The sequence below is a fragment of the Cucumis sativus genome, chromosome 1 (assembly GCF_000004075.3).
Source record: "Cucumis sativus cultivar 9930 chromosome 1, Cucumber_9930_V3, whole genome shotgun sequence".
Classification (NCBI taxonomy): domain Eukaryota; kingdom Viridiplantae; phylum Streptophyta; class Magnoliopsida; order Cucurbitales; family Cucurbitaceae; genus Cucumis; species Cucumis sativus.
This window is the reverse complement of record NC_026655.2, coordinates 24,380,580-24,404,064: the sequence shown is the minus strand read 5'-3', so window position 1 is coordinate 24,404,064 and position 23,485 is coordinate 24,380,580. Positions and strand designations below refer to the sequence as shown.

Sequence of the window (23,485 nt, the reverse complement as noted above, 5' to 3'; positions counted from 1 at the left end):
CAAAATTCATACAAACATCAAAGAAAGAGAGAGATTTTGGTTTCTTTTAAGGCAGTTTTCATCTCTCTCTCTTTCTTTTAGTTAATTCAATTCTAATTGTGTGGGATAGAACCAATGGGTTGGTTTTTCGTTTCTTTCAACTCTCAATTTTTAACCTCATCATCTTATTACACCTTTTAATAACTTTTCTATTCTTTTTCCTATCTTTAAATTCTACCAAAACTATCACTTTACCTCATACTTACATTTTACTTCAAATCTGACTTAGTCAAACCAAATGTCTCCTCTACTTAGATGCCTTAATATAAATAATTAAATTTTGAATATATATTACAATAAATATCAACTATTCATAAAAGGGAAAAGAAATATACATATAATTTTGTTTTCCTTTTGGAAAGGAATTGTTTGACCTTAATTAGGAAAAAAGAGAATAAAAATTTGCAAATTTTAATTTTTTGGATGACTTAAAAAAGTTTCTAAATTTGATTTACCAATGTGTGTTTGGTGGTTTATGATTGAGTTTGGTTGGGTTGATAATAATCCTCAATAATTATCATGTTTGGAATAATTTGTCTCAAAGTATAGTACGTTATTAGTTGTTTGTAAATCTTTTATTTTAATTATTAGTATACAATATTAAATTATGCATTACAGTAAACATGTATAATCTTGAATAATATTCAATTCTTCAATTATGCAATTTCTCTAAGCTCTTTTTCAATACTTCTTTAATCTCTTTCTTGGTGGTAATCTAATTGTTGAAATGTATTCAATATATATAACTTTTACGTGTTTTCTTTGTTTTTTATTTGTCAATTTTATAACACTAATTGCTAAACCACCTAGAATTTAAACAAATATATTACACATGAAAGCTCATCTATGTATATAAAAAAAACAAACCCACTTCGATCACAGCATGCAGCTCGGAAACTAATAAGAGGAAATCTCTCAGTTATTTACTTTACCGACGTACGATACAAATTCAAGGATGGGATGGGAAACTGCAGGTGCCCACTGCATGTAAATTAAAGAAAAGAAGAGTAAAAGAATAAAGAGAACACTTTTTTCCTCATCTCAAGCATATTCCATTGGTTGAGAGAACCTTTTTGTATGAAGAGAGTTGGATGGATTCAGATGATCATCACAGAATAGACTCTCCTCCTCTATCCTGATTGCTTATGATTCATGTAGGAAAGCAATAACATGCATACATCAGTACATATATTTTCTAATTGTAACTCACATACTATTGTTTAGTTTGCATTTGTCCATATACCACAAAGTACATCGGATTAAGTATAGGTCTAGGGACTCAAGTCACCGCCAAACAGGATTTCTTTCATTTTTCCGCCGTGCTTATTTAAAATGTAGGAGGCAAATTTTGCTAGGGCTATTGTGTTTGTTAGATCTTGAAGTTGTGTGCTCTAGATTGTTGTTCGTTGAAGCTTACTTTTGTGTGAAAGTTGTCTTGGTTTTAAGGGGACGAAGCTCGAGATATCATCACTTGAGAATGGATTCTCTAACAAAGGAGAGTCTTAAAGTTCATCAAGTACTAAACAATGATAATATTCACAAGAAGCGGAAAAAGTATGGTTTAGAGAGAGTAGTCTCCTCACAGTTGGAAGGAGCTTGAGTGATTGCTTAGCTTACTAATATACTCACGCTTAGAGGAAGCTTAAGTCTTTAATTTAAAAGAATGTCTCACACCTAAGTGTTCATTTACTTGAGTCAAACTTTGTGCACATCACTATATTTGTCTTATATATTGAAAGATTAAGTAGCACAACGTTATAATTGCTTGACTTTTCATATACTAGGTAAAAGTATCTTTTTCTGGACATATTGTATCATCAAAACTTAGGTTACCAAACTGGTTGTGTTTATCTTTAATTGTTCACACATTATCGCACGTAGAATTGGTATAATTAACTATGTGTGGTGGATGACATTTGTTCCATAAGCTTATGTATTGTTTTCTAATTTTTTTTGTGAAATTATTCCTATAACAATGGGGTGGGCATGATCAAATTAAAGTCTCAATTAGGTATTTATATGTTATATCACCTTAGATAATGTGTGTATATAAAAAGTACTTTACAAACCAATATGGTTAAGAGTGTAATTTATTCCATTCTTCCTTCTTACCCTTAATCTATTGTATGTGTGAGTCACTCTCTCCTTATAAGTGTGGGGATTTTGGTTGAACAACATTATACCCTTATATATATATATATACATATTTGTCATTCATATCATCATTATTACAATTTACAACTTATTTTATGATCAATGTGAGTAATTATTTGTAACCATTTTTGTGTTGTATTGTTGTTTGAGATGAGTTCAATACATGCAGCCCATAGAGAAACAAGAAGTCAAAAAGTTAGGCTCCAAAATATGCTTTCTTGCTTAGAAAGGAATGCTTTGTTTTTGTAAGATTAGTATGACAATAATTATAAAAAAGTTTTGTTTAAACTTCTTACGAGTTCAATTAAACAAATTAGTAAACCTTTTTTTTTGTTTGTTAATAAGTAATTAAATAAGAATTCCATTATCCAAATAAATTCAATTTGATCAATAAAAACAAGAAATTAACAAAGACATTTTAAAGCATCCTTTTTAGGTAATGGGTCTATTAGAAATATAATAATTAGAACTACCAATCAAAATAAACAAACTAATATGAGCAATTAATTTTATTGGCAAATATTGGTAAAAGAAATCATTTATATTGATCAATTCAATTCAAGAAGCATTAACATGAGATAAAATTTAATAAAAAACACAATCAATTAAATTAATGGAGCATCATCTCCACACATCCACAATCTAACATCAATCAAACCCTACAACTAAGAACAACAACTTCAAATAATTTTTTAGGTTCTTTTTCTAAAAACCAATTTTATTCAATGTCACCTCACTTCTTTTTTTAAAAAAAATAGTAATTTTTCTATATACATATACATATACATATACATTTACATTTACATACATACATACATATATATATATATAAGCATGTTGGTCAATGTTGGCGGTGAACAAGTCAATAATTTTTTTATTCCACTTTCATCCTTTTTATAGAGACAGAATATGCCTATATGCATTGATTCTCATCTTGGCAGCCACCAAATAATATATATACATATAGTTTATAATTCATTTTCGTATGTTTTAAGAACGAAGAAAAATAGATAAATAAAACGTGTTTGACATATACTTGTTTTTAAAATTTATTTTTGAAATCTTTACAGAGTGACTCATTTGTAAAAACAATAAGTTGTTTTTTAGAATTTTGTTTTAAAAAATTATGAACATGTAATACACTTACTTTCTAATACACGTGTTTTAAAGGTATAATTTTCTTTCTTGTGAATTATTTGTTTTCTTAAAAAAAATTGAATTATAAATGAAAAACATTAATTAATTAAGTAAAAGAAAAATAAAATAACGTAAAATTTAAAAAAGGAATAAAAGTGAAAGAACAAAATTATTATTTTAAAAAGAAAAAGAAATTAGAAAATAAAGGTGGAGGGTAATTTGGTAATTAGAGAAAATCGTAAATGAGAATCCTAATCGTATTCGGATTTGAATTGAATTGTGGTATAAATAGTGAGAGCTTATAGCGTTCTCTTAACGCAAATCTTCCTTCTTCTTTGAATTGTTTTCTTCATATTTTTCAATTCTCTTTTGCAGCCACAGCCATGCTTCTCTACCAAGACCTTCTAACAGGTGACACTCATTTACTTTGTTTTTTTTTCTTCTTCTAAAACCACTTATGTTCTCTCTGTTTTTGTTTTTAATTAAAATGAACTCCAATGGATTTCTTTTGACAATTATTTGATTCTTTTGTTCGTTTTCTGCAGTTTCTACCACTTGTTTTCATACATACTTTTTAATTATGTCGAAATAGGCTTTTGAAAATTTCTTAGATTTCAGATTTTAGCTTTGGGTTTAAAAGCATTAACTTAGTTTTGTTTTTGTTATAACATCAATAGAAAGCAAAATGAAACAAAGCAATGGGAAGGGTTGTATTTACTAAACATGACTTTGGTTTCTCGTTTTAGAATTTAGGTAAGAATGGTAGAGTATTTAGTTCAAAAAGATAGAAACATATTGCTAGAAAGTAGACTTCTTTGTATTATGAAAACCAATTCATTAGGATAAAGGCTTTTAGTTTTTAATTATTATTTTCTTAGAACACTCATATATCAATTAGATTTTTCGAACGAACTTTTCAGGTGATGAACTTCTTTCGGACTCTTTCCCATACAATGAAATCGAGAATGGGATGTTGTGGGAAGTGGAAGGAAAGGTAACTGTAGCTTTTTTCTTTTTTCCTTTTTGCCTCATCCCAAGATGAATAAATTAATCCAATTCTCTCTGGGGTTCTAATTTGGCTTGTTTTTTTGGGCATTTGGATGACAGTGGGTTGTACAAGGGGCGATCGACGTAGACATCGGGGCAAACCCGTCTGCGGAAGGTGCCGATGAGGATGAAGGTGTAGATGATCAAGCTGTCAAGGTTGTTGATATTGTCGACACATTTAGACTTCAGGTGAAGGAATTATTAGTCATTTTAATTCTCTAAACCTTTATAGTTTTTCTTCAAAATCACTAAGAGAAGTGGTTGGGTATAATTGGCAGGAACAACCTTCGTTCGACAAGAAGCAATTCATCACATACATGAAAAGGTACATCAAATTGCTAACTCCTAAACTAGACGAAGAAAAGCAAGAGTTGTTCAGGAAACATATTCCAGAGGCAACCAAGTTTCTCATTTCGAAGATTGATGACCTCCAATTGTAAGTTAAAGTCACTAATCTTAATGTTTGATGTTGTTGTCATTGACCCGATATGAACCCGTTTAGTATATGTGTGTAATGGATGAGAGTTGTTGTTTGTGTTTTGGTGTAGCTTTGTGGGTGAAGGGATGCATGATGATGGGACAATGGTTTTTGCATACTATAAAGAAGGGGCAACTGATCCTACCTTTATCTATATTGCCTATGGGTTGAAGGAAGTCAAGTGTTGAAGGAATCCCCATCAATTTTCAATATATCATCCTTTGCTTTTTACTTTTTTACCCTTTTTTTTCTTTTTACTTTTTTAGTTGGTTGTCGAAGTTTTTTTTCTCTTTGAGAAGACTTGAGAATTTATATCAAGCTTATGCCCTAATGGGTTAATCTAATTTAATATATGATCTTTAGACAATGAGGTTCTATGTGCCTTATTTTTACTTTTTACCTTTTCATGTCTTTGACTGTATTATTTGAATGAGGAAGAATATGCCAATAAAAAAGAGATTAAAAATTTGTCAAGTTATTTCTTTTATCTATATAGTGTGAGTGTTCGAGCTTACAATATCTCATATTGATCCTACAACACTTGGACGTAAACTTATAGAAAATTAATTAAGTAAATAATTACTATAAATTAAATTAGAAAATTAATTAAGTAAATAATTACTCCTTTTAAGTAGGTAAACTTATGCTTTTAGATTCAAATCTTAGCTATCTCCATTTGTAATATTAATAATAATAAGATTATAATATCAATATTATCCTTAAATTTTAATGTTGTTTAATTTTAGTCCTCATAGGTTAATTTTAGTAAATTGTCAAAAACAGAACATTAAGTTAAATTTTAGAAAAATTATCAAAAATAAAATATTTAACAAAAATATTTAGAGATGAAGTGTAAATAATTTTATCTTGTTAAATATTTCATTTTTTTAAAAAAAGATTGATTAAACAATAATAATAAATTTCATGCAAGAAAATACAATATGTAATATTTTTTTGATCTTATAGTATAAATGTTGCAGACAACTAAAAGTCTTGGAAATAATAATAATTATAATCAACAAATATCAAAGACCAAAATAATATTTTCAGCTTAATAATAGTAATAAATATAAAAACAATAAGATTGAAATTATACGTTTATCCTTAAAATTACTAAATTGAAATTGTACCCAAAAATGAGCTTTTTTTTATACACTTGTGTGCTGCACTTGTATCTGCACTAATTTAATAGCATTGATGATTATATGTAAGCATGTTCGTAATCATATACATATTCATTCTCATTCTACATGGAAGTTAATTCATTACGATTATTGATTACATCAATTCCCATTGCGCACAGAAAAAAAGGGGTTGGTCTATTCGGTTTGAATAGATCCTATTAACTTCCATCGAGTAATATCAATCTTCATCAATTGGGTGGCTCATTTCCATGGGTTTACAACCAATCAGTTCAATCAAATTTGATTCGATTTTGATTTAATTTAACAATAAAAACTATATGACAGGCTGACAGGCTGAGAGTTAGAGTTTTGGCCAAAAACCAAATTAATAACACCCTAAAAACACTTTGTTGTAGCACTACTAAACATAGTCTACATTTTCTATAGATTTTGGTTCAAAATAACATAGCAGCAAGAAACTCCTCCATTAAGATAGATTGTTCACATCTAATCAAGAGTAAAACAAGGGGAGAGTAACCTGCCATGTTATCAAAATAACTGCAAGGGACAAGCCTTATGCATAGTAGTTCAAGCTTGCCTTCTTTTTTGCTTGAACTTGAATGATACCTTCATTGAAATCTTCATGGTTCACCTGTATTCCATATCAAACCACCAAGCTAAAATACATATATCACACATTCACTACATATATAGAGAGAGAGTGAGAGAGACAAGCACCTCGGTTGCATCCCGGCGCAGTGCGAGCATGCCTGCTTCTACACAAACAGCTTTCAATTGTGCACCATTGAAATCATCAGTGGATCGGGCCAGCTCTTCAAAATTGACATCTGGGTGAACATTCATCTTCCTAGAATGGATCTACACAATACCAGTTTATAAATTTTAATAAAAGCCGAATAAAATAGGAGATCAACAAAAGGATGAAATAGGATATTAGTAAATTAGAGAACCTGCAAGATTCTGGCCCTTGCTTCTTCAGTGGGATGTGGAAATTCGATCTTGCGATCCAACCGACCAGATCGCATTAGGGCTGGGTCTAGAATATCAGCACGATTAGTCGCTGCTATCACCTGTTTATGAGAAGTAAATTGTTGTTTCAGTGGTATGATGAGGTAAACAAACAGAAGTAACAAGGTACGATATCTCATAAAAAGATATATTAATGAACTCTCCATGTTAACCTATCAGATCGGTGGACTAAACTAACCTTGATACGCTCATCACTGCTGAAGCCATCTAGCTGATTGAGCAACTCTAACATGGTACGCTGCACCTCCCTATCACCACTCACTTCACTGCAGTAGAGGGCAAGGCAATAACATAGTCAATATATGGTCATAATGACCAAATAATAGTTTTAAAAGCTATTCAGGTTATCCTCATTAAAACATTAGTTGTCAAGTAACAAGCTTACCTATCAAATCGCTTTGTGCCGATGGCATCAATTTCATCAATAAATATTATACAGGGAGATTTCTCTTTTGCAAGCTCAAAGGCATCACGTACAAGTTTTGCACCATCCCCGATAAACATCTGCATACAAGTTTGAACATCTATACCATTAACAGACCCAGACGACTGAACAAATGGTTACAATCTTTAAGATTCTACATCATTAGCAGGCCCACAGTTTTCTTAAGGTACGGAAACAATGTCCCTAATCATCGGAGTCAATTCAAGTGGAAGAATCACATGCTTCAAAACAATTCTTGTGAATAAGGATGAAGGAAGAGTAGAGTAACACCTTAGCTAACTATGCTACTTAACAACTATCCTCCATCCATTCCCCAACAAAATACTTGAAATGAAAAGGATAGACTCTGGGAAGACAAAATTATAACAACAAAGCACTTCATTGAAGACAACCCATAATTTCACAATTCAGAGAAAAATAATGGCTGACCTGGACTAGTTGGGGGCCAGCAAGCTTCAGAAATGTTGCATTTGTTTGAGCTGCACAAGCACGTGCCATTAATGTTTTCCCAGTCCCAGGAGGTCCATACAACAGTACCCCCTTGGGTGGACGAATTCCCAATTTTTGAAAACGCTCCTTGTGAGTCATTGGCAAAACAATAGCCTCAACGAGTTCTTGGATCTGTGGGAAGTTGGAATATTATACAAGTTAATAGACATAGATAATAGCCATGAGTCAATTAAAATACTAAGAACTTAGACAAAAAATCTAATTTGTACAATTATTTGACTAAAACATGACATGTTGTTCATATAAGCCTTAAAACAATTAAAAGCTTGCCTGCTTCTCCAGCCCTCCAATGTCATTGTAATCTTCAGTTGGTTTTTCATCAACTTCCATTGCCTTGACCCTAGAATCATACTCAGACGGTAGAGTGTCCAAGATCAGGTAACTATCTTTGTTCACACCAACCAAATCGCCAGGTTTTAATTTATCGGGATCAACAAGCCCAACAACAGGTAAAAAGATAGTCTGCAGTCAAAATAAAACATGTTAGGATTTCACAAACAAACAGTCCCCTTTAAAGTAAGAAACACTACACAGGAAAATAAAACAGTAGAATTTAAATTTATTCACACTATTACAGTAGCTGTAGAGTTGCAATGCCATTCCTCTAATAGCTAATAGGTTATTCATCACAGCAGAAGAGTAACTCACCTGGCGAGTAGATGTCTTTAACACAACACATTTTCCTTTTCTTTGTGAATCAAGATCAATATTTGCACCATCTTCCTCAGCTTCATCCTCTGGGTTCATTTCCAGAATCTGTAGAATGAATGTCATATGAAGAGTTGAGTTTCAAAGACATGAAAACATGAAATGAAATGTGTGTGTGTGTCAGTAAAGCCCAGAGTAGTAGAAATTATACCCACAAACTCGTTTTACTAGAAATTTAGTAGCCATTAGAACTAAAAAAAAGAAAGAAAGTAGAATCAGTGATATTTACTTTATAATGAACTTAGCTCAGCATAACAAAAATATTTCATAAGTTAGACTTGGGTGTTTGGTTGAAAGTTCCTATTAAGCACATCAGTCTGTCAAGAACAAAATACCAATTAAAAACATGTTTTGTTCCCTGTTTTCCAAAGTTATGTTCTCAAATCGACCTATTTTCTATGTCACTTGCACATCAGCTTTTTTTTTCAGAAAATAACTGCCTCCTATTACATGGGTAAGAAAATAGGTGCGCAATTCCCCTAATATTACAACTCACTCAACCATAGTTGATGAATAAACTTATAAAAAAAGTGAGGGAGAGAAAGCCCCAAGCTAAAGCCAATGGGCCAAAAGGGTAGAAAAGACTATGAGAGAAAAATAGAGAATTTAATTTACACCAAGTAATAGCAATGAAGAAACATTATTAAAATAAACGGATACTACTTTTCCTTTGTAACAAAAATCCCATGGTTTCTTTCCTCGATATTGACCACAAAAAGGCACATACATAACGTTTTTCCACACATGCTCCTTTTCCTTAAGGAGATGACCCAATAGGAGGATATTAAGTAGAGAATGTGGGTTATTTGGAAGCACAACTGACCACCAGAAGGCATGGTTGACGCATTCCAAATACGTGAGATTGATCCTCCCCACTGTGCTTGCATAGGATGCACCAGCTTGGAGATACATCCATGAAAGGGATGCCCTTCTGAAGCTTATCATTTGTGTTCAGAGGTTTGTGAGATAGCTCCCAAATGAAGAATTTCACCATTCAAGGGTAATCATCTGTCAAGCGTTCAAGGCTATAGAGCAAAGACTTGACAGAAATAAACACCATTTTTGTGTACAAAGCCAATCATCAACATCTGGAGTCAAACAAATATTGGAGAAGTGGAGGCGCTTACATTATCTCCATTCTATTGGGTCACCTTTCCCAAAAGATCAAAGCTCTTTTGTGGCTGCATATATGTCATGCTTTCTTTTGGATACTATGAAAAGAAAGAAGCCAAAAAGTCTTTATGGGCAAGGATCATCCTTTCGACACTTTCTTTACGTTATCACTTGTTATGTTGTATCTTATACAACTGGGACAACTTATTGTAATAAAAGGATTCAAGGATTCTACACCATTTTTGCGAAATTCATACATCAATGAAATCGCTTCTTATCAAAATAAAACAAAAACAATAATAAGCCCGTTCAATGATTTCTTCATAATCCTTCAAGTAATCTCATAAATCCAAGTCCCAACAGGGGTGCTGCTAGTGAGACCATGAAAGGAGCTGGAGGTTCAGTATATAAATATGCCCTAGATCACAGTTTCGAAAACTAATAGAATTTCTAACTATGATGAATGAAGGAAGGGGGAAAATCTATTTTCATATGACGACAGAACTTACCTCAACTATATTCCCGACCAAATAAGGTAGCTGCTTGTTAAGTTTAATCTTCTCCTGGTTCTCCTTAATTTTCTCCTTGAAAGAATCCCACTCCAAATTCGTCCTTTGCATCTCTTCCTTCAAAACACAAAAATAAGAATAAATCAGATACCATCAACCCCCACTAACAGAAAACAGCAATATCCATCAAACATTTGACATATCAAACTTCTTCCACAAAAAATTCAAGGGCACCAAACTCATTCCTAAACGAAAACGGTCCACACCCAAATTACGTATGTAGCATCATCAGAGAAACATCAATCACATCGGTATCTATAGAGGTGCAGAAAATGAACAAGAAAAAAAGAATTGAAAATTATGAGACCTTGAGGATCCGAATCTCGTTGTCAAGAAGACGGGAAGCCCGAATGATGTCTTCTGTGGTCATAGAAGCCAACTGGTCTTCTTCGAGGTTCGTATCTTCAACCATAGAAGTAGCCATTTGGAGACGAATCGATTGATTGAGTACACAAAAACTAAAGCGAAATTTGCCCGACCGATTCTGAGGAAGAAGGAAATGAAAATGAGTTGAAGTTAAGAGTCGGAGATAGAGATTGGTTTATAACTCAAAGTGAACTTGTTGTAGAAGAAAAAGGCGATGCCGAATCACTTTAACGGGCCTCAGTTCGTGGTCTTGGGCCTTATTGGGCTTCCATCCACAAACTTATGTTTCATGGCCTTATGCCGATGTCACATCGACTTTTCCACATCAATGCAACATCCCCAGCCCGATGACACTTTTCGTATCCTGAGTGGCACACTTTGCGGTCTGACAGCCAAGTCACGGTCGAACAAGCGTGGAAAAAGAAAAAACCGATAGGAATGGCTCATCACATCTCATCCGACCCAATAATGAATAACCATTTGAGAAATAATAATTAAAGATATAACAACATTTTAAAAAAATTGCTAATAAAATTTGACCGCGTTGATATTTTTAATTATTCTACTAAAATTTGTTACGTTTTATGACTCTAAACTTGTCATGTGTACTTTTTTAAAAAATGATCAAGATCAATATTTACATCATCTTCCTCACTCATCAAGTCAAGCTCTAACCCAATTTTACTAAAACATCTCGATCTTCAAATCCTTATTGTTAAGGACCGTGTTAGGGATAATCAACTTAACCATTGAAACCTACAAATCCCTAACCCGACTTTAGAAACATAGAATTAGCAATGGAATGTACCTTGGTTTAATATAGTTTTGTTGATTAATTTTATCTTTTAGATACCAATTACTGAAAGAGAACTTGTGCAAGTCCCATAGTAAGAAAATATGAAACACAAGGCACCATAATTATGCACAATTTTCCCACATGCTAATCGGGGAAGGGGAACGTTCTACCCCTTATTGATATGTTCATTGATTTAATGCCCAAGAAAAGTATATATGTTTATTATGTATACATTAAAATAATTTGGCTAATCTATTTCTTTCCACCATTCAAGTCGAGTATTTCGTAATCCTATAAAAGTTATTGAGTATAATTGATCTAGAAAAGGAAGAAACCCACCCCATTTGCCATAATATTAATAGAAGAATTCTGTGGAGACAGACAACGAAAATATACAGATTTATATTCAAAAAGATCAAATTAAATTAACTCAAGTTTTAAAAAGAAAAATTGTTGTAAATGACCTACTGAATCTATCAAATTAAAAGTTACGATTTATTTTGTACATATTTTGGTTCTCTAGCTATTTTTGAGTTGAATATCCCTTCAAAATTGAAAAAAGAAGAGGATATGACCAATAAAGATCTCATGAATAGTTTTGGTTAATGTGTACTAATTTCCTTATAAATTTATAAATTCGTATATGACCAATAAAGATCCCTTCAAAATTGAAAAAAGAAGAGGATATGACCAATAAAGATCTCATGAATAGTTTTGGTTAATGTGTACTAATTTCCTTATAAATTTATAAATTACGATTTATTACTAGTTTAATATAACAAAATCTTATAAATGATCCCTATATTTTAATCAAATATTTTAGGAACTATTTAATATTTACAAGGATATTACTAAAACGTAGGACTAATTTCTAATTTCTCATTATAAAGTAAAAAAAGAACTATAGATAAGATATTGTTGGCATATAGAAAAAAATATATATGATAAGATAATGTTGCAACAAGTGGATTATCAAGTTACATTTCATATTAATAATATTGAATGAATTTCCAAATGCTAAAGCAAACAATTGAAAAAGTTTTATACTAAAACCTCCAAACAAAGAAAAGAACCAAACAAAGTAGTCACCAATGCCACTCTTATAGATTAATAAAGAGTAAAGCAACCAAAAAGTGAAGAAAGGGAGATGTAACAACAAGGAAAACAAAACATAACACTTTTTCTTGATGCTATATTTACTTCAACGCCGAGTTTGTTGTAATCCCATATTTCCATCTCAACACAAGTAAAATTTGAAGTTAAATATAGAATGCTTCCATTGTAAGAGACAAGATTGGCATAATGCAAAGAACAGGGAATTATCATCCGTTCATAACCATGCCTACAAAATCGATCAACTCGCAAATGTGGTGAATATTAGTAGCGAAGACAGGCAATAAGTTAAGACATTTTGGAGCGAAATATTATCACTTAAGCTGCCACAAAATTTTTGAAGTGAAAACAGAACATTCAGTAATTTGTCCAGCAAAAAACAAAGCATGAAAAAGTAAGGCCAAACACTAAACTAAACGACTGGACAAATTATATGTTTGTAGTAAATTGAAAGCATAACATAGAAAAACCTTGAAATATGCTACCGTCGTCAAATTAGTTCAAAATTAATCCACTTCCTCCATCTTGCTGCCCTCTGCGTCAGCATCGGCATCCTCAAGAGGGGGCATTTCAGAATCACCCTCTCCAGATTCCTCATCAATGCTTAATCCAAGCTTCAACATCCTGTGAATTCTGTTTCCGAAGGTGTTTGGCTCGTCAAGGCTGAATCCGGATGTTAGAAGGGAAGTCTCAAAAAGAAGGAGAACAAGATCCTTAACGGATTTGTCGTTCTTGTCCGCATCCGCTCTTTTCCTTAGCTCTTCCATGATGGGGTTCTCTGGGTTTATTTCCATGGTCTTCTTGCTAGACATGTAACCAGCCATGCTGTTGTCCTTCAATGCTTGAGCTTTCATGATTCTTTCCATGTTAGCTGTCCATCCATATTCTCCAGTTACCAAACAGCACGGAGAATCTACAACACGGTCTGAAACAACAACCTTCTCAACTTTGTCACCCAAAACATCCTTGATCACCTTGCATAGTCCCTCGAACTTCTCCACCAAAGCCTCTTTCTTCTTCTTTTCGTCTTCACTCTCGTCAAGTTTAAGACCTTCCTTGGTCGCTGAAACAAGCTTCTTACCTTCAAACTCCTTCAACTGACCTACTGCATACTCATCGATTGCGTCAACCATGAACAGAACTTCGTAACCCTTCTTCTTGAGCTTCTCAAGGAAAGGAGAGTTTTCTACTGCTTTCTTGCTTTCACCAGTGATGTAAAAGATATCGTTCTGACCTTCCTTCATTCTGGTCACGTAATCCTTCAAACTTGTCAACTCGTCACCACTCTTGGTAGAATGGAAACGGAGAAGTTCCGCAATTTTAGGCCTGTTCTGAGAATCTTCGTGGATACCAAGCTTCAAGTTCTTGGAGAAGGCCTCGTAGAACTTGTTGTAGTCTTCCTTGTTCTCGGCAATCTCAAAGAAGAGCTCAAGGCACTTCTTGACCAAGTTCTTTCGGATGACCTTCAAGATCTTGTTCTGCTGCAACATTTCTCTAGAAATATTCAAGGGGAGATCCTCAGAATCCACAATACCCTTAACAAATCCAAGGTATTCAGGAATCAATTCCTCACAATTGTCCATGATGAAGACACGGCGAACGTACAACTTGATGTTGTTTGGCTTCTTCTTTGTGTCAAACAGATCAAAAGGAGCCCTCTTGGGAACAAAGAGGATGGCCTTGAATTCCAATTGACCTTCGACAGAGAAGTGCTTTACGGCCAAGTGCTCCTCCCAGTCGTTGGTAAGGCTCTTGTAGAAAGCAGCGTACTCTTCCTTTGTAATCTCTTCTGGCTTTCTCATCCAGATAGGCTTCTGCTTGTTCACCAACGACCACTCGTGTGAAACTTCCTTGATCTTTTTCTTCTTTTTTTCTTCCTTCTCTTTCTCCTCATCAACTTCCTCAACCTTTCCTTCCTCATCCTTCTTCTCTTCCTCATCTTCGTCATCAGAGATTTCCTTCTCAATGGTCTTCTCAACCCAGAGAGAAATGGGGTAGCTAATAAATTCGGAATGCTTTTTGATCAAGTCCTTGAGACGGCGCTCCTCAAGGTATTCAAGCTGATCTTCCTTTAGGTACAGGGTAATCTTTGTACCTCGGCCAAGATTCTCACCAGATGTGTCTCTGGTGACTGTAAACGAACCCCCAGCTTGGGACTCCCATACATACTGCTCATCGTCATTGTGTTTGGTGGTAACGATAACCTTCTCAGCAACAAGGTAAGCCGAGTAGAAACCGACTCCAAACTGTCCAATCATGCTCACATCAGCACCAGCTGCAAGAGCTTCCATGAACTCCTTGGTCCCAGATCTTGCAATGGTACCAAGATTGTTCACCAAATCTGATACAATAAACAGTCTCACCTAATGAGTTACGCCATATAAATATAAAACAGATAGACAAATAGATGCAATGTAATAACTCACCAGCCTTGGTCATTCCAATACCACTGTCAATAATCGACAGTGTGCCATTTGCCTTATCAGGAATGATGTGAATAAAAAGCTCAGGCTGGGCATCGAGCTTGCTCTTGTCAGTCAAGCTCTCAAATCGAATCTTATCTAGAGCCTGAAATAAAATATCACATAGTAAATAATCTATATGACGTTACACAGTCCTTAAAAACTCTACGAACATCCAACTACCCAAGAAGACTTCAAACAACAATTCAGTAGATAGTACAGAAGAATCTAGAAATAGAAAAGAAAAAAAAAGACCCTTGATTGAGGCGGAAATCCAAAAGTAAATCTCCCTAAAAATTAATTGAGAAATGAAAGAGTCTTGATGGCTACCAATCAGAGTTCATAATAAAACAAAAAAGATCTCTGATCTTCTAAGAAGAGTAAAATGAAAAAAAAAAAAAGAAAAATCAAAGACAAAATTAGAGAAAATGAAAGGAAATGAAAGGAAATGATACTTACATCAGAAGAGTTACTGATGAGTTCACGAAGAAAGATCTCCTTGTTGCTATAAAAGGTGTTGATAATGAGACTAAGGAGCTGATTAATCTCAGCCTGGAAGGCAAATGTTTCAGTATCCGCCATTGCTGGAGACGCAGATCAAAGACGGAAGAAAACAGGGAGGGAAATGAAGGAAAAATGGGAAGAGGAGGCTTGAAAGAAGAGGTCAAGATCTATTAGGAGAGAACCGAATGGTTATATAGAAGGGATTTTTATTAGGGTTTCTGGAACCTTCCATTATTTTCGAGTTTTAAGTCATTTTTTTTCCATTTTTCTTTTTTATTTTTTCCATTTTTCTTTTTTCCTTTTTCTTTCCCTTTTTCTTTTCAAGGAATATTCGAGAAAATGGGGTTTTAGAAACCTAATGCGGGATTAAAGGAAACCCACAGCCAAACATACACCTTGTTTGGAATGCTATGATTGCTAAAGAGTTAAATTCACTCCAAATATCAAATTGTATTTTCTTACAAAAAAAAAAAAAAACATCTGTTCGAAAATAAACTAAAAAAATAATTTCCAACTTTTTCATAAGATCTTATTAACAAATTGAATATATTACAATAACAAAAATAATAATATTAGGGATAAATATTGGTCCAGTTTTGCCTAACCATCTATGTTCAAGAGTTGAATCATCGGTTGAATCGTTGGTTAGTTTCCGTCACTTCGATTTTCTTGTTGGTAGACTTTCTTTTATTTTAAATATAAATATTTAAACCCATAAAATAGTTATTCAAGTAAGTAATATTTATATTATATTATATATAAATACTTTTTTTAGGCTTGATCAGTTTCAAATAACAAAGAGATTGATTTTGGGCAGTTTTCGAAACGTTTTAATTAAACAACCACCAGTTGTATTTCTTAAAAAAGTCGACCATCGGGTTTGATCCATTTTTATCATGAGAATCGATTTTTTGATATCAATTCTCACCCTACATAATATCACTCTTCTCTTATATCTCTTCTTTTGTTTAATTTATTTTTCTATTTGATTTTCTAATTTATTAATTGTTGTTACTCATTGTTATTTTATTATAACAATATTATTTTTTATTCAAATTTATTTTGCTTAAAACAACATATTTTTCAAATTATATGCAACTAATATAGTTAATCGGTACAATAATTTATAATAATTAACATAATTTACTTTATTAACAATAAATTACCGATAGGATTAATAAACTCAACCAAACTAAAACGATGGAAACAAACATACAATTAATCTAAGACAAAAAAATATTTAACAAATTAAGAAGTCAATATCTCTATCAAATCTTATAAAACAACTTCATTTCAAATAAACATTTTAGAACCGCAAGACCTTGCGTTAACATAGATTATCAAACCGATTCTTAACGTAAATAGTACATTTAAGTTTGAGAATTATACTTTGTTTGTAAGAATAAATCAAAACTTTCCATTTTCCACCTCATCGTACTCGTCTAGGGGTCCGGTAGAGTGGAAGTCATATGGACCATAAGAGAGTGACCTCAGAATATTTTTGACACTATACTGTCGATCTAACGTTGGCTTTGGAAGGCTTAACCCTTTGATTATACTTCTGTTTTTCTGATGATCATCTTCGCCGTTCATTCCCATCTCTACCAACTGAGCTGATCCTTCATCCTCCATCATCTCCGTTGATTTTGTTGACTTTGACTTGTTCTTGTATATTCCGTACAGAATCAGTTGGGCCAAGCCCAATACAAACCCTATTCCATTTGGTACCTTTAACAAAATGGCATTGCTTTATTTCATTTTGCTTTTGAAATCTTATTTAGTCACCAAACTCTTTCCAATGGTATATTATTTGGAGGGACTTCAACTTTTGATCACTAATATATTCTAAATATTTTTACTCAAATTCATGAACTAAAATTTTAAAAATTAAAGGGTCATTTACAACACAAATTATAAAAGTTGTGGGTATAATTGTTAAAATATTATTTTGGTCTTTGTACTTAGATGATTGATCTATTTTAGATTTTGTATTTTAAAACGTTCCATTCTAGTCCCTTAAGTTTGAATAAAGCTTGGAAATAGTTCATATACATTAAGTTAGAATAAAAAAGTAACGAAATAACTTAAATTTCTCTCTTCCTCTATTTTCCTTTCATTATCATCATCCTCCACTCCAATAATATACTAAAATGGTAAACATTCCAAACAATAACTATTATAAGTTTCTTTAAATAGTTTTTTAACCTAACACAACATTCCTCTTATCTTATGGAGTACTAAAATAAATATCTTAAATTAGGGACCAAATAAAGGGATTTTGAAAGGTGGGGAGACGAAAGTAAATTTAAACCATACTTCTTAATTAAAAAAGAATAAAAAGGAAATGGATGAAAATATGAATTTACCCCAATATAGATGTCCTTGACAAGAAGAGCATAGGCAGACCAAATACCAGCATTGAGGAAGAGGAAGAATGAGAGAAGAAATGGCATATACTCCACACTCTTTGTCCTTATCACATTTTTCTGTTTCAATAACCATAACAACAACAAAAATTACAATTTACATATGAATGAATAGCAATATACATTTTTCAAAATATTAATTATGAAAAATATATATAAAAAAAGTATTTCAATTGTAACGCTTTTAGTCTCTTTTGAGTTCTGATCGATTTTAGGTTGAAATATCAGTTGCATCAAATGGTGTATAATATAATCATTATGTAATCTATTCTTCATGAGTTGCATGCAAATCAATACATATTGAGGATAATTTTAAGATAAAGGGCAAAAGTGGTAAAAGACTATGTTAGGAAACGAAAGGTAGGCTGAGTAATGAAATTCATAATAGAACCAGACTATTATAGGAAAATTAACTACGCTTAGTCGATGAGATACATTTGATCAAGAAAAGGTCAAGAGTAGACCAACTAGGAGACTGAAGAGGAAAAAAAAATTTGACTCGAATACCTAATGCAAAAAGGAAGTGGAAGATATGAAACACCGTAAATAAGAGAGAAAGCTTCGAAAGAAGGTAAGCTAATTCTCGTGTGGAACATTTACTCTCCCGCGATTAGTCCTAGACATCTTAGCATGCATGGCCAACATCACACTAGCATACAATTTTACTTTTTATTGTTTTGTCGGACAATTTCTTCTCCAAAATAACAAATTTACCACGACACATATAGATCATCAAGTACATTTATCTTGACCAAAACGTGGCATGAACAATGTATAAAGAAAAGCATCGTATATTTTTTTCCATTGATATGTAACTTATATTTAAACAATAATTTCTTCATTTTTTTTATTTTCTTAAATTTAACGAAATTTTAAAAATAAAATGATGAACGCGAATACACAAACTTTTTTACCGAAAAGTATGTTTAACCCTACTTTTATTCTTCAATACATCAACTATTCAAACTTTAAACTTTTAAGAAAAAAATATCACCTCAATTAACTCACTTTAATATATTTAACTTATCTATAAATATTGATGAATTTTATTTTTCTATATGTCAATGTATAGGTTTAAGAGATTGTCTGATCTCAACATTTTTACCGACTTGAAAAAGCAATTGAGAAAACAAAGAGTTGGGATGATAATTACCATGGCAGCCAGAGGGGAAGCATACATGCCGATGGTTAAAGCCGCACAAATAATTCCAACAAAGGTGAGCCTCAAAGGTCCATGCATGACCAAAAGAGTTGCACCGATTACACTTCCATAGAACAAAACATTAAACAAACCAACGAGCTTGATTGTTGTCACCTAAAATTAACCACAAAATCAAGCTTCAATTATCCTCTGTGAATGTGATATTAAATCACACGCCTTGTTTTCATTTTGTTTAAGAATAATATTTTGTTGCATTCGAGATTACGCCTATTTTCATCCGTCACTCCTTCAATCACAAGGAAAAAATATTGATTTATTAAAAATATCCTATATATATGTATAATTTGTGAAATACATAAGATCAAATTTTTTAGAAATTATATATTTTGAAAATACTTTTTACTTTTGGATTTTTTTTGTTTGAAATTTAAAAATAATATAAAAAGAGATCCAAGTGAAAATAATAATTATAAGTTTTAACTTTTGAAAACATACAATTAAAAATAAATTAACTTACCTTAGATATTAAGGTTTGTGGCTCCTTCTATCTTAAAAATTTCAAATTCTCAAACTATTAAATTTCTTAAAATTTATAGATATAAACACAAATAAAAATTTTAAGATTTAATTAAATCAATACTCATGAGTACAAAATAAAATAAAAAATGAGAAATTTTCAAAAATAACAAATTTTACAAAATATAGCAAATTTTATCACTAATATACTATACTAATAGAAGATTATCGTCCATCCAAAATTTTGTGGTAACTTGTAAATATTTTAATTTATATTATTTTTTAAAAAAATATTCTAAAAAGAGTCAAAAATAACAATTTCACAAAATAAATAATACAGTGAATGAATTTTATTTTTTTAATTATGGACTTTGTGATGTGTTAACTTGTACATTAAAACTTTAATTTAATAAAATCAATGAATTTATGAAGACTTTTACAATTTTTTTAACTAGCAGATGGAAGTGAGAGTTAAAAATTGCAAAAATATGTAATGAGAAATTTTTTAAAATATCAAAATAAATTAAAATATCGAATAAAATTTAAAATTTTACCAAATTGTGATTTTTGATCATTTTCCTTACGTAAATTTAGTGACAAAATTGATATGTTTTTAACAAAACTATTTGGGAATTTAGATTAAATATAGATAATGGCATAAGATAACTAACTCACATTTATTACTATTTAATACGTCATTAAATAAATATAATGAAATAGATGCATGACAAGTGTTTGGGTGTTCTAGAAGAAACGAAAAGCGTTTGGCAATCAACGACTTTCCTAATTAACATTTTTCTTTTTATTTGTTTCCCTTTTTTTTCTCTACACATAAAAATGCCGACAGAAAAAAGTAGATTAAATATTGTAATTATGTTGTTGATTAAAGATAAGATTTTTTTTTATTTTATATTTTTGTTACAACAATTTAGTTAAATTTAAAATAATTAAATATATAAGAGTCTATCAACAATAGAAGTTTATCATTGACAAAATTTGCTATATTTACAATTTTTTAAAAATGTTGCTACATGTTTAATTATTGTTTATAAAATTACCATCGATTATAATTACGCATCAAATAATTTGATGCAATAGTTTTAAAATTTTCAATGACCATAATATCCACCACCTTTTCTATCTTTAAAAGAAGAAGCTCCATGTATATGTTAAAAAAGCATGATTATCAAGTTTTAGTAAAGTAGGGGACCATATGGTACATTTAAAAAGTTTATAAGAACTAAATTGAGAAAACCAAAGTAGCACCGAGTACATAATTTTACAGGGACAAAAATGGAAATGTGTATAGATGAATATGTAACTTCAAAGATATAGTTATGTAAGATTAACTTCGTTAGGGAAGCATTTGAAGCAAAGAGTGAAGTTGTTTAGTCAACGATGAGTTAATACTATTTAGTATAATGAGAGAGATAGAAAGAGAGAGTGATGACCTTCTTTTGTTTGGGAGCGAAGACGATGAAGAGAGTGACATAGAAGAGCTGAAAAAGAACACCAACGCCATTGACAGTGGCAACAAGTAACCCACCAGGCTTCAATATTCCATAAAATGTCCATAAGCTTGTGCTTAGTAATGTTGTCACGTATGGTATCCCTTTGTAATTCTCTGTTGATTTCTTCTTCACTATTCCTATAAACGTTTTCCTTTCATATGATAATAATCCCCATCCACACAAAATCAGTATCTTCTTCTACTTTCTTATTAAACAATCAACAATAATTTAGATCTCATTTGGTAACCACTTTGTTTTTGTTTATTTATAGACGTTTCTTCATCTCTAAATCACTTCCTTTGACATCTATTTTTCATCAATATTTTAAAAATAACAAATTAAAAATCTCAAAACCAAAATAAGTTTTTTTTTTTTCCTTTTGCAAGTTGGTTAAGGATGCAACATTTTTATTTAAGAACAACTGTAAGAAAATGAAAAGAAATAGACATATTTTTAAAAATCTAAGAATAAAATAAAATCCTTAGGGTTTTTAATTTTTGTTTTTAACAACTTTGTCCTTTTAAGTACTTTGAATAAACATCCACTGATTTAGTTTTTACCATAGAAATTAGTATTAAGATTTAATGAAATTGCATATTTTTATAAAATACAAAATCTAAGTCATAAAATAATAAAATTTAACACCTACCTGTTTTGATATCTTTTGTTACATTGAAGACTAACAATTAGACATTAAAGTTTGGATAACTAAATCATTATAAATTAAAGTTCTTTAATTAGATAGTGAATAAAAATATTTACAAAACATCTTTATTGTGAACGATTGTTGATCAAGATAAGACCATAGTAATTTTAAATAAATTATGATATTTTGCTATAATTATAAATATTTTTTAAAGTTATTTAAAATATTTTTTATAGAAAATACATAAACTAAAGCAAATGATATATATATATATATATGAAAAAGGTGAAATCTATAAATGGAAACAAGAAAATCAATTAAAAACATAACTACCAAACTGTCCCCTAACAAAAAGAGTTTGATTTTTTGAGCCAAACTTTTGAAAGTGGGAAAAGTACGAGCAACCCAAAATTAAATTAAAATAAAATAAAATAAAAAATGGCCTCTACAAATAAAATAAAATGAATAAATGAATAAACCAAAATAAAATAAAAACAAGCAATTAATTAATGCACATTTATTAGCAAACTTTAATTCCTTCTACTGTAACGTAATTTTACCTTTGTAGCCTAACAAACTTTTGAAATTTGTCACCACCGAATGAGAGATTAAAAGTTCTACTTTTCAAAAAAGAAAAAAATAGTAAACCCTCTTTCAAATCGAAGTCTTATCATTTCCACTCAAATTTCAAAAATAAAAACAAATAGAAATTCAAGTTTTTCAAAAACTAAAAACAAAAAAATTATAGAATTTTTCCTAAAAGAAAATGTGATTTTTAATTATTTAAAATAGCTTTTACAACACTTCTATTTTTAAATGATTATTTTTACAAGAGGATTTAAATAATTTTTTTGAAATAATACTTTTTAAAAATAATTCTAACGGAGTTTATAGTATAGCTACCGAACAAAACTTAAAATACATTAAAGTTTTTAGGATTTCTTGCCTACCTTTTTAACTTCAATGACCTATACACACAAATCGAAAAATTATGAATTATGTTTGTAATTTTTATTTTTAAGTTCAACAATCTATAGGATAAGATTTAAACAAACTACGTCTATATTTTGGATGATTTAAATTACAAATTTATTTGTTATTGACCGTTACGCACTTTTTTTCTTCTTCTTAAAAACCTATGCTTTATCCATAGTATTCAACCATGTTCAACAAACTACCATAAGAACTAAAAAGAAAAAGGAAAAACTTTGAACAAAAAACAAACACAAAATGAAACTCACATGGGAGAAGCAAAAACCAGAATAGAAATCACATTCCCTGCATCCAAAATTACATACCACAAACCCCATTAACATCCCAAAGAAACAAAGGTAAAAACTACTCAAAAGAACAGAGAGAAAAGAACTCACCAATGATACCCATAACAAAGCTCAAACTAGCAGCCATGGCTTTGCCTTGGGAGCGGCGCGGTGGCGGTGGCGGTCGCGACAAGGAGGAGAGATTAAATTATTGATGGAAGAAGGGAGGAGGCCGAGGAGGAGGAGGAGGAGGAGGAGGGAGAGAATGGAGAGTGGTGTATGTGTTTGTGGCTGAGTGTTGAAAATGGTAAGAAATTGAAAAGAGAAGAAGGAATTGAAATTTGGTTTAT

At 31.4% G+C, this 23,485-nt stretch overlaps 4 protein-coding genes across 4 annotated transcripts; 1 reads left to right on the top strand and 3 right to left on the bottom strand.

Moving 5' to 3' along the window:
* Positions 1–3,615: 3,615 nt before the first annotated feature.
* Positions 3,616–5,329, top strand: LOC101203699 (translationally-controlled tumor protein homolog). Its single transcript, XM_004135554.3, has 5 exons — positions 3,616–3,741; positions 4,251–4,324; positions 4,438–4,566; positions 4,656–4,813; positions 4,926–5,329. The coding sequence occupies exons 1-5, from the start codon at positions 3,714–3,716 to the stop codon at positions 5,041–5,043; spliced, it is 507 nt and encodes a 168-aa protein (XP_004135602.1). The 5' UTR covers positions 3,616–3,713; the 3' UTR covers positions 5,044–5,329.
* An 883-nt stretch (positions 5,330–6,212) lies between these two features.
* On the bottom strand, positions 6,213–10,921 carry LOC101222535 (26S proteasome regulatory subunit 6A homolog). The gene is made up of 10 exons (XM_004135548.3): positions 10,682–10,921; positions 10,315–10,431; positions 8,633–8,740; positions 8,255–8,446; positions 7,904–8,095; positions 7,415–7,533; positions 7,208–7,295; positions 6,951–7,070; positions 6,718–6,858; positions 6,213–6,631 (listed from the first exon to the last, which is right to left on the bottom strand). The coding sequence occupies exons 1-10, from the start codon at positions 10,796–10,798 to the stop codon at positions 6,554–6,556; spliced, it is 1,272 nt and encodes a 423-aa protein (XP_004135596.1). The 5' UTR covers positions 10,799–10,921; the 3' UTR covers positions 6,213–6,553.
* Positions 10,922–12,839: 1,918 nt separating this feature from the next.
* On the bottom strand, positions 12,840–15,799 carry LOC101221822 (heat shock cognate protein 80). Its single transcript, XM_011661555.2, has 3 exons — positions 15,571–15,799; positions 15,076–15,217; positions 12,840–14,990 (listed from the first exon to the last, which is right to left on the bottom strand). Exons 1-3 carry the CDS (start codon positions 15,691–15,693, stop codon positions 13,156–13,158), a joined length of 2,100 nt encoding a protein of 699 aa, XP_011659857.1. The 5' UTR covers positions 15,694–15,799; the 3' UTR covers positions 12,840–13,155.
* A 1,055-nt stretch (positions 15,800–16,854) lies between these two features.
* Positions 16,855–23,480, bottom strand: LOC101203449 (bidirectional sugar transporter SWEET16). Its single transcript, XM_004135553.3, has 6 exons — positions 23,247–23,480; positions 23,118–23,154; positions 21,171–21,381; positions 19,195–19,356; positions 17,982–18,101; positions 16,855–17,343 (listed from the first exon to the last, which is right to left on the bottom strand). Exons 1-6 carry the CDS (start codon positions 23,281–23,283, stop codon positions 17,023–17,025), a joined length of 888 nt encoding a protein of 295 aa, XP_004135601.1. The 5' UTR covers positions 23,284–23,480; the 3' UTR covers positions 16,855–17,022.
* Positions 23,481–23,485: the final 5 nt, after the last annotated feature.